Source organism: Canis aureus, chromosome 7 (genome assembly GCF_053574225.1).
Source record: "Canis aureus isolate CA01 chromosome 7, VMU_Caureus_v.1.0, whole genome shotgun sequence".
Lineage (NCBI taxonomy): Eukaryota > Metazoa > Chordata > Mammalia > Carnivora > Canidae > Canis > Canis aureus.
In genome coordinates, this window is record NC_135617.1 from 67496073 (window position 1) to 67505871 (window position 9799).

Consider the following 9799-nt stretch of genomic DNA (forward strand, 5'->3'; position numbering starts at 1 on the left):
ATTAGGAGTCAAGAAAGTCATCTTTGCATAGTCAATAATGATGTATTTTCATTTATCTGTGCCCTGGCTCATCCTAAAAGAAAAGAATAAAAGATTTAAAACAGTGAATGGCTATTAACACTAAAACTTAGCTTTGTTTATTATATTCATGTATATACAGTCTTATTCCACAGAGCATTTAGGAAGCTGGATTTGATTTCTTAGTAAGTTTTGCCATCCTCTCACTAAAAAATCTTGCATAGGCTAAATACACTCGTGATAAATATAAACTACACAGTAAAATGCCTAGAACAGTAAGCAATCCATAAAATGTAGTTTTTTTATTCACATTAGACTTAGCTTGACGAGGGAATGGATTATCTCACTGTCTTGCTCAGCACTCTATCTCATGAAACCTAGCCCATTATCTAGTCCATAGCTGGTATTCAGTGTTGTTGAATCAACAAAGGACTATGACTTAAGAGTATTTTTTATTTTATGGCTACCTATTTTATGGCTACCAGGGCCCCACCTCCTCTAATCAACAGCAAGGGTCTGGAAAAACCATACCCAGAGGAAAGGCATTTAAGTTCCTGTTTATATTTCCTTAAACTCACCACAAAGAGTCCCTCCTTCTGTCCCAAAACCAGAAAATCAATGCTTTGCAACAAAGTATTCTTAAACAATTTTGCTTCATTTCCCCTCACAGACAATGCAACAAAGTTCCTTAAAACTGCAAGACTTATTTAGTTCCCTTTACCTTTTAAAAAGGAAAGGTATATTATAAAACCTTATCAATTTTTTAAAAATTTGAAAAATTAAAAAAATAAAATAAAACCTTATCAATTTTCAATTTCTAGTCTGATTCCTTGATCTTGGATTCATAGCATACAGGCTGCTGCTTGCCTTTTTACTGTAGACTTAGTGAAAATTAAAATGAGAAAATAGGCTTAACATAAAAAACTTTTAATATACATCAAAGTATATCACACTTAGGAGCAATCAAATTAGGAAACTGACAGATATTTGCGTGAGGTTGCATTCCTTAAAATGCTTTCAGAGATTCTTTTTCGGAACAGACTTCAGATCCAGTTCTACAAGTCACACAAGAAATTCTGTCATTACTTTATAGTTATAACTCCTATTTGACCTAAAACAAGACCAACCTGAATGCCTAATCTTTCTCGCCAGACTTGAGTACAAATTCTCTAAATTATTTGAATTCAGCTTGATTTTCTTATTCCCTAAAATCAAATCTGTTCTTAAAGGATGATGGCAGTGAAAAATAACACAGGCTCCAGAATGCTGTAAGAGAAATTAAAAAAAAAAAAAAAGTTTGCTGCAACACCCAAAACACTGCTAAGAATCTGAAAGAACTGAAAGAATAACTTCAAATAATTCTGAATGAGATGCCACTTACTTATGTATATCTAAATTCTGATATTTTCAATCCAAAATCAATTACATTTGCCATAGTCAACTGACACACATAAGATGCATTCTCTTCCACCAATATACCATATGTCACACTTTAAATCCCTCAACAGAAATACTACTAAAAACAAATGAATGGGCTCTGCCTCCTTGTAAAGACACATAAGAAACTTAACAGGGGCTGTCTCAGAGGAAAGGAATAGCACAGTTGGAGAACAAGAAAGGAAAGGATACCTTTCGTTAAATATCCTTTTACGCCTTTTGAATTTTATACAATGTGTATATAATTCTATACATATTTTTTAAAATATGTTTAACAAAATCACTTCCAAGTGTCAGATATTTCTGGCTTCTGTAAGCCAAAAAAGTATAGTACTAAGGAAATGTAAAGGTCATTTTAATGATACTTCACTCTAAATCTGAATCTGCAGTTCCAGGACAGAGCTATTCATACCAACAGTAGGAAGACTTTGCAAGCAGTTGTTTTCAGGTCCACTAAACTCCCCATAGTTGAGCTATTCTGCTGTATCATTTCATTAAAGTTTAAACATCATTGGAAACAGAAACTTGGTACTACGAAAATTAATGTCAATTATGACATAACAGAATGAAAAAGAGTGGTAAAATAATAAGCTATTAAAGGAGCCATGATCCAAATATATCTCTGAAAATTTGCAAATCAATCACACATATAGATGGATACAGTAAAATGTTGCAAATTCCCTTAAAACGTAAACTGCCATATTATAAAAATGAGGAAAAGATGTCAAGCACGGGACCATCAGCAATATGAACTCACACAGCTTGAACTAGAAAATGCAATATGATCTGTTGCTTGACACAATTGCACAATCTCAATTACCCAGAAGATTCTAGCAAACAGGAAATTCATGATGTGACTTTAAGAAACACAAGAATTATAAAGATTAACACATCCAAAAGTCTGGAATTCGTTTCCCTCACCCCCACCCCCACCCTCCCAAAATCTTATGGAGCCCTTTTCAAATGATTCACATGAATACAGGAATTAGTTTCAGATCAGCAGCTCTCAAGTTACAGTAACTCTAAAATATGGTGTGTAATACCTAAACTAGTGAAATATTTTAGATCCAAGAATTTTATTGGATCGATTTAATTTAAAACACAGTGTGAATTAAAGCTGAGAAGTGTCTCTCCCTTCCTTTGCTATATATTCCCTATCCTTATGAAAACCATCGTGTACCTCAGGCTACAAATGTAGATCAGTTCCCTGCGAACTCTCTAAAGAAGTTTAAAAACACAATATTCACAAGATGTACTGCAATTAAGAAATACTTACAATACCTCCCCAGATTGCTCATGATTCTTTGATCTTGAGCGCGTCCAACGGATCTGAATCTCACTTGCTCCAAGTGAAAAAACTGTTTTTGCCAAACAATACTTAAATGAGCAGTGGTATGTGACTAATCAGTGAAGCCGCCAGTTTCTCAAGCTGCAGTGTTCTTGCAGGCACTACCACCCACCCCCACTCAGCGAAAAGGAAATACGCTTTCAACAGAATCGGAAACACACAACTCAAGCTGGCACTAGGCTGGCCGAGATAAAGTCGGTATTTTCGGTTCTTTGGGTCGCTGCTAATGCAAGTGCGAATTCGAAAAGAATGCCTCTCGAAATGAGATTTCGAAAGAGGTCTGCAAAAAAAAAAAAAAAAAAAAAAGCCAGGGCAGAAAGCCCTTGGTCGTCAGTTTTGTTCCGACGCTCGCAGTCTCCCGTAGAGCTTGGCCCTTCTGCTTCTCCCTGCAGCCCCCCCGGGCTTGTCTGCTTGGAGGGCAGGCTCCCGCGCGCCCAGAGTGGCGGCACCTCCGGAGAGGCTCCTTCGGCTCGAGGCTGGCAGGGAGACACCCCCCACCCCCGGAGAGACGCCCCGGCCTCTGTGCCAGCCCCCCTCCCCCGAGCAGCCACCCCCCCAGAAGGGCTTGCGCAGGGTGCGAGGCAGGGCCGAGCTCCAGCACCACCGCCCACCGTGGACCTGCATCCTGCACACAGCCGACCGCCTCCCTGGGGGTGCAGAGTGAGGGGTGCAAGGGGGTCCCGGGCGTGCAGCACAGGGGTCGAATGGGCAACGATGCCCTCCCCCAGAGAAAATTCCTACCGCTTGGTGCATCGCTGAGCTGTGTGGGCAGGCCTGGCTCTGGGGTGCTGAGGCCACCAAGCCCGCCGCAGACCCAAGCCCGGTGACACTCACCACACGGAGCCGTAGGCGCCGGAGCCCACCGGGGACAGGTTCTGGTAACGCTCGGGCACCTCCCAGATTGTCTTATTCAGCTCCTGCCGGTAGAACGTGGGCCTCTCCTGAGACATCTTCCAGCGGCGGCCGCGGGGCTAGGAGGTGGCCCTGAGGGGCCCCGCCTGCGCCCGCACCCGCACCCGCACCCGCACCCGCTCCCGCTCCCGGGCCCTCGTTGCCCGCCGGGCCGGGCGGGGACCCGGAGCTGGCAGTCGGCGCAGGTGCGGCAGACGCGACCCCGCCGACTCCCGCGCGCGCGGCCCCTGTCAGCCGCAGCTGCCGGGCGAGCCCGGTGAAGGGCAGGGGCAGGCTGCGGGGCTCAGGGCTGCGCCCACCACGCTCTCCCTGCACCCTCTCCCCGACCAGGCCGACCCCGGGCTGCGCCGCGGAACTGCGGCTCCAGCTGCAGCGCCCGCTCAAGTTCCAGTGATCGCCGTTCCAGAGCCAGCGAACAGGAGTCGCTAGCCGTACTCTCGCGAGACCAGCTCCCGGGACTCTCCGCGAGCCGAGATTTTACCCAATATGGAACCTGCCCACGGGAGGGGGTGGACTACCGGAGAGGATGGGAGGAGCACTTCTCGCGAGAAAAGGGCAACAGCTGGAGACCAGAGGCAGGAACTCTCGGGGACTGCTCTTAAGGGCGCGAAGGCGGACCCGGGAAAGGGAGGGACAGGCAGGCAACGTATGCCGCGTGCGCCCCACCGTGGTCGGCGGGGCAAACGCCCGGCTCCGTGGCGGGAGGCGACGGCGACTAATAGGGTGTCGGGAAAAGAGCCAAAAGATCTTTGAACTGCCGGTAGTCACCAGCAGCCGAGCATCTGCTCAGCAGAACCTCCAACTTCCAAGAAATACTTACATTTGGAAAAGGAAGGTTCCAGCCAGAAAGCCGTTGTATTCCATCTGTTCGGGGACATACGGCTTAATCTTCGGAACTGTGACGGACCCTATCCCGAAAGCAAGTATTAGCTCTACGTTAAGTCTGAGGTTTTCCACCCAAACTCTCCTAACGGTCTTTAAACGTTTATGTGCAGAAGAACACTTGGAGTGTTAAAAAAAAAAAAAAAAAAAAAAAAAGCCAAGTCCCAGGACCCACAGGGAGTCTAAGTGGATAGGTCGGTGATAGGCGCCAAGAACGCGCATTTTTATAATATGCTCCAGGCAGTTCTGATTCAGGAAAGTCTCCCGCATCCCCCTTGGAGAAGGATTTTTGAAAAGAGTACTTCTGAGGGTTTGAAACTGAATCCTGCTCTGAAGCTTGATTCTTGCCTCAGGTTAAGGAGAGCAAGGCAGAGGGTGTCCTATTAGGCAAGTCTATTGACCTCTCTTAGACTCTAGTTCCAGCTTCTGCAAAAGTAATTCCTGCCTTACATCCGCGCCTAATAGGGTTACCTGTAAAGCTGAACAAGATAGTAAGTGTGAGTGAGCAAGATACTATATAACCATACCTACAGCCACTGTAACCAACTTATTCCTTTGTTAAAGTTTGTTACAATGTCTCTTAGAAGTAACTGGGTCCAAGCCAGGACACCTCTCAACCCTTCCCGTGATTATTCTCTTTCGTGTCGTGCATCCTTTAGAATGCTCAGATTTTGCATATCTTGTCCCAGCACCTAGCACAGTGCCTAGAATATAATAGGTACCCCATAAATATTTATTGAACAAATTATGAATAATGACCATGATCTCAACTTAGGAGAGAGTGCAGGATCCTCAGTTCTCCTCAAGGAAAAACAAAAATAAAAACCAGAGTCATGGGTCATTCCTGGAAAGCTTTTCTTGGAGGATCCGATGTGGCTTAGTCTGGATTCTCTCGCCTATGAAGACATGCTGCTTGAAAATGTTCCAAGGCTACCTGCAGGTTAGGGAGCCCTCCAAGAAGTAATGAAGGTTGAAGGAAGAGGCGAGAAGCAAAAATGTGATTGGAAAGAAATGGCGGGTGGGAGTGGGGAATCAAGGTGATGAGTGGATGGATACAAGGGAGGAAACTCGGAAGTAGGAATGAACCTAAGGAATTCATGATTATCCACCAAATTGGGATAGTGAAGTGGGAGTGACTGAAAGGGTAAAAATGAACTAAACAGTACATTCAGTCACTCTTTCAACAAACATGTACCGAATGCCTACTCTGTGCCAGGCACTTCTGATTGATAAAAGGCAATTTAAAAATAGACACAGTTGGGCAGCCAGGGTGGCTCAGCGGTTTGGCGCCGCCTTCAGCCCAGGGCGTGGTCCTGGAGTCGCAGGATCGAGTCCCACGTCCGGCTCCCTGCATGGAGCCTGCTTCTCCCTCTGCCTGTGTCTCTGCCTCTCTCTCTCTCTCTCTCTCTCTCTCATGAATAAATAAAACCTTTAAAAAAAATAGACACAGTTGCTGCCTACATGGAATTTACAACTGACTGAGCGCTTACTATATCTACCACATTGTTTAGGCACTGATAATACAACCATTAGAAAAATCCCTGCCAATAAATAAATAAATAAATAAAAATAAAAAAAAAAAAAGAAAAATCCCCGCCTTATGGGGGGCGATGGGTGACAATCTACAAAAAAGGAACGAATAGGTAAAGTGAATGTGTTAGATTTTAACCCAGTAATCGAGCAAGTGTAAAACTGCAGCTGGGCCAAGCAGGAATCCAGGGCGTAGTCACATAGTGACAGGGACTGAGTAAACTTCCAAAGGTTAAAGGGCGGGGCGCTGGGGGAGCCCAGCGAGAGACCCGGGCAGAAGACTGTCCTTCGGTGGGAGGAGCCGGGCTTGGGGGGCAGAGAGCGAGGGTTGCAGACTTGAGTGACCTTCCAGCCTCCAGGTGCTCCTGCGTCTTCCGACCTGACAAAGCCGTAGGGTGCTTTCAGTGAATCGCTGTGCGTGAAGTGCAGGGCGCGAGGCCTGGCATTAAGAAGGCCCCCCAGTCAAGAGTAGCCAAACCCCAAAGCAAGTGGAGGCCTGGGTGGCACAGGTTAAGGGCCTCCCCACCCCCACCCCGGGCCCCACCGCAGGTGCGGGTGCTCGCGTCCCCCGCCCGCCGGAACGCCCGCGGGTTCGGGCGCAACGGCTCGGGAACCGCCGGCGGCCGCGTCCACAGCGCCGCCAGCCCGGCCGGAGCAGCGTGGGACCCCGGCGCTGGGACCCCGGCGCTGGCACTCGCGCCCCCGCCGGGCCCCGGTGGAGCCGCGGCCGCAGGTTAGAGCGGGGCGTCGGTCGCCCGCCAGCCCAGGCTCTTCGAGAGCGCTCGATGTGTGTGAAACGAATGAATGACCCTAGTCCGGGGAAAGCTCATTTCTCGGGGGCATCGTCTCTACTAGTCAAAGGACTAGAGGCAATGCTTGCGGTTTGCAACCGAATCCTTTCAGACGCATTGGTCTGCATTGTACTGGGGCAGCAGCCCGAGCCTCTCCTTACCACCCTGCCGTCTCCTCCTGAAGCCCGACTGCCCAGGCCCGCCTCCTACTTCCAGACCTCACTGCTCTGTTCATTTTCTTCCCTCGGATTGAGCCTCCCACTCCCACCTGCCTTGGCTCCTATCTCTTCCTCTTGACTCCTATCAATGTATCAGTGGCCCCCTTGGAAGCCTTTCCAACATCCCTACCCCAGAAATGAGTTTATCTCCAACACACCCCACTGATAATAGTCTCACCAAGTCGCATTAAAAGTAGTTGTTTATGTGTCTGATGGTCAGCTCCTTGGGGGCTGTCAACTTATTATTCATCCCCAGCCACCAGATAGAGAGACTGAAGGATATTTGAAAGCAATGCACCTCGCTTGTGCCTTTGCTGGATTCCAAATACGTTCCCTATAAGAACATGAGGTGGTAACAGGCAAATGGCTGTTGTTTCTGATGGAATTACAAATGCTTCTTTGAAATTTTGGAAGCGAATTTTACCTTACCATGATTGCAGAGGATAGAGGAAAGATGATGATATGAGGGAAAAGATGTTATTGCAACTAAACTGAGGTTCAGGATTTCATATCTATCAGGTCAATAATCAGAAAATTGGGTTCTGTTTAAGTGTTTTATTCTTGGCTTTTTAAGATACTTTTAACACATTATGTAAATGAATAGAGGGATGGCTAGATAAGCATGGGTAGTGTGGGGGACATAGGGGATAGGTGCCTGTTTTAAACAATGCCACCAAATTTAGCACAGAAAGACTGACCAAGTAAAGATAATTGGCTACATTTACAGTGGTCCTCATATTTTACTGCCAGAATCACCAGGAGGGCTTTTTAAACCAACTGCTGGCCCATCCTCAGAGTCTCTGATAAATTAGGTCTTGCTAGGTGGGGCCTGAGAATCTGAATTTCTAACATGTTCCCAGATGATGCTGATGCTATTTGCATGGGCACCAAGTGTGGACTACAAAGATTAAAATAATTTGTTAGTAGTGAAGCCTGATGCCCAAAATCACATTTGTAGAATATGAAAATGAAATCTTAAAAACTTCAGACCCACCGAAATATTTTGTAATGTCAGGAAGCATCAGAGAATTGTTTTATTTTACGTTGTGTTGTTTTATTGTAAGAGATAGAGAGTACACTCACACCGGACAGATAGGGTCAGAGGAGGAATCTCAAGCAGGCTTCATGCCCAGCAGGAGCCCAACAGGTGGAGCTGAAATCAAGAGTCAGAGTCTTAACCAACTGAGCTACCCAGGGGCCCCCAGGGAATTGTTTTCTAAGTGGACACTTACCTTCAAGATTTTAGGTAGAGCTTAGCATGTTGTTGATCATGCTATATACAGAGGCCCATCACACTGATACCTTCAGGAGTCAGTAACAGACACCCCCTCGAATTGTGTCTCAGCCAAAAGGTCATTATCCCGTCAGTGTAGTTTGATAACTTTTTCTAAAATGCACTGCCTTCTACACACCAAACTGCATCTGCCTCCTGTAAATAGGAGTTTCCTATCATACTTTGTCACAAGTGCCCTGCTAGTAAATGAAAATGAAGCATTAGGGATTCTAGGAAATCCACAAAGACATAATGGAACTGGACAAACTCCAGAAATGACATACTCCAGACAATAACCACCACCACCACCACAACAAAAAAAACAACCCATAAGGAAATCATGTGTTTTACCTCGCTGCCTTTAGCCAGTCATGTGATGAACCCTGTAAGACAGCTTTCCTGCTGCCCCAGCTCTGCTAACCATCCTCACTGAGGTTCCTCCTACGAGTTATAACTTGATTACTTTTGCCCTAAACTATAGTAATAGTAGTGGCCTCCAATTAGACTTTTTGCTTCAGTCTCTCCTGTCCGATAGAACTTTTCTGTGATAGTGGAAATGATTTATACCTACACTGTTCAGCATGGTAGCCTCTGCCACATGTGGCTGGTGAGCACTTCATATGTAACTAGCTCAACTGAAGAATTTTTTATTTTATTTTATTTTAATGAAATTAAATTTAAATAGCCACAGGTAGCCAGTGGCTACCATACTGGACAGTATACCTTTAGAGCATACCACTGACATAATTCATTTCCCAAAGCACTTCCCTGTGCATATTACTAGTCCTGCTCAAGCACTTTATTTTTTTTAGATCATGAGAAGTGTACTCTTTAATCCCCACCCCCTATTTCACCTATCTCCCCACTTCCCCTCCCCCCAGTAGCCCTCTCCCCCAGGCAGAGGGAGAAGCAGGTTCCCTGCGGGGAACCTGATGTGGGACTTGATTCCAAGACCCCGAGATCCTGAGCCAAAGGCAGATGCTCAACCAATGAGCCACCCAGGCGTCCCTGCTCGTATATTTTCTTTCTTAAATTCCACGTATGAGGGCAGCCTGGGTGGCTCAGCAGCTTAGCGCTGCCTTCAGCCCAGGGCATGGTCCTGGGGACCCGGGATCAAGTCCCACGTCGGGCTCCCTGCATGGAGCCTGCTTCTCCCTCTGCCTGTGTCTCTGCCTCTCTATATCTGTTTCTCGAATAAATAAATAATATCTTTTAAAAAAATTCCACGTATGAGTGAGATATATCGTCTCTCTCTGACTAACTTCTTTCACTTAGCATGATACCCTCTAGCTCCATCCATGTTGTTGCAAATGGTAAGAGTCCATTCTTTTTTATGGCTGAGTTATATTCCATTATATATATATATACCACATCTTTACCCATTCATCTA

General features: G+C 46.1%; 2 protein-coding genes across 11 annotated transcripts in view; one reads left to right on the forward strand and one right to left on the reverse strand.

Moving 5' to 3' along the window:
• Nucleotides 1-3890, reverse strand: part of MAPK14 (mitogen-activated protein kinase 14) — a 75859-nt gene extending 71969 nt beyond the window's left edge. Inside the window, exon 1 of one of the 3 annotated variants that reach the window (XM_077904277.1) lies at nt 3638-3890. In XM_077904277.1, the coding sequence (XP_077760403.1) occupies nt 3638-3753 (116 nt within the window). In that variant the 5' untranslated portion in view covers nt 3754-3890. Of the gene's footprint in view, nt 1-2736; nt 2869-3637 lie in introns of those variants that run through there. The other 2 variants (XM_077904276.1, XM_077904278.1) reach the window with 2 other exon arrangements.
• Nucleotides 3891-4399: 509 nt separating this feature from the next.
• The window catches only part of SLC26A8 (solute carrier family 26 member 8), an 83838-nt gene continuing 78438 nt past the window's right edge, over nt 4400-9799 (forward strand). For 7 of the 8 annotated variants that reach the window (XM_077904268.1, XM_077904275.1, XM_077904271.1 and 4 more), the window contains exon 1: nt 6729-6860. The gene's annotated coding sequence lies outside the window, so the exon portion shown is untranslated. Of the gene's footprint in view, nt 4635-6728; nt 6861-9799 lie in introns of those variants that run through there. The other variant, XM_077904269.1, reaches the window with a different exon arrangement.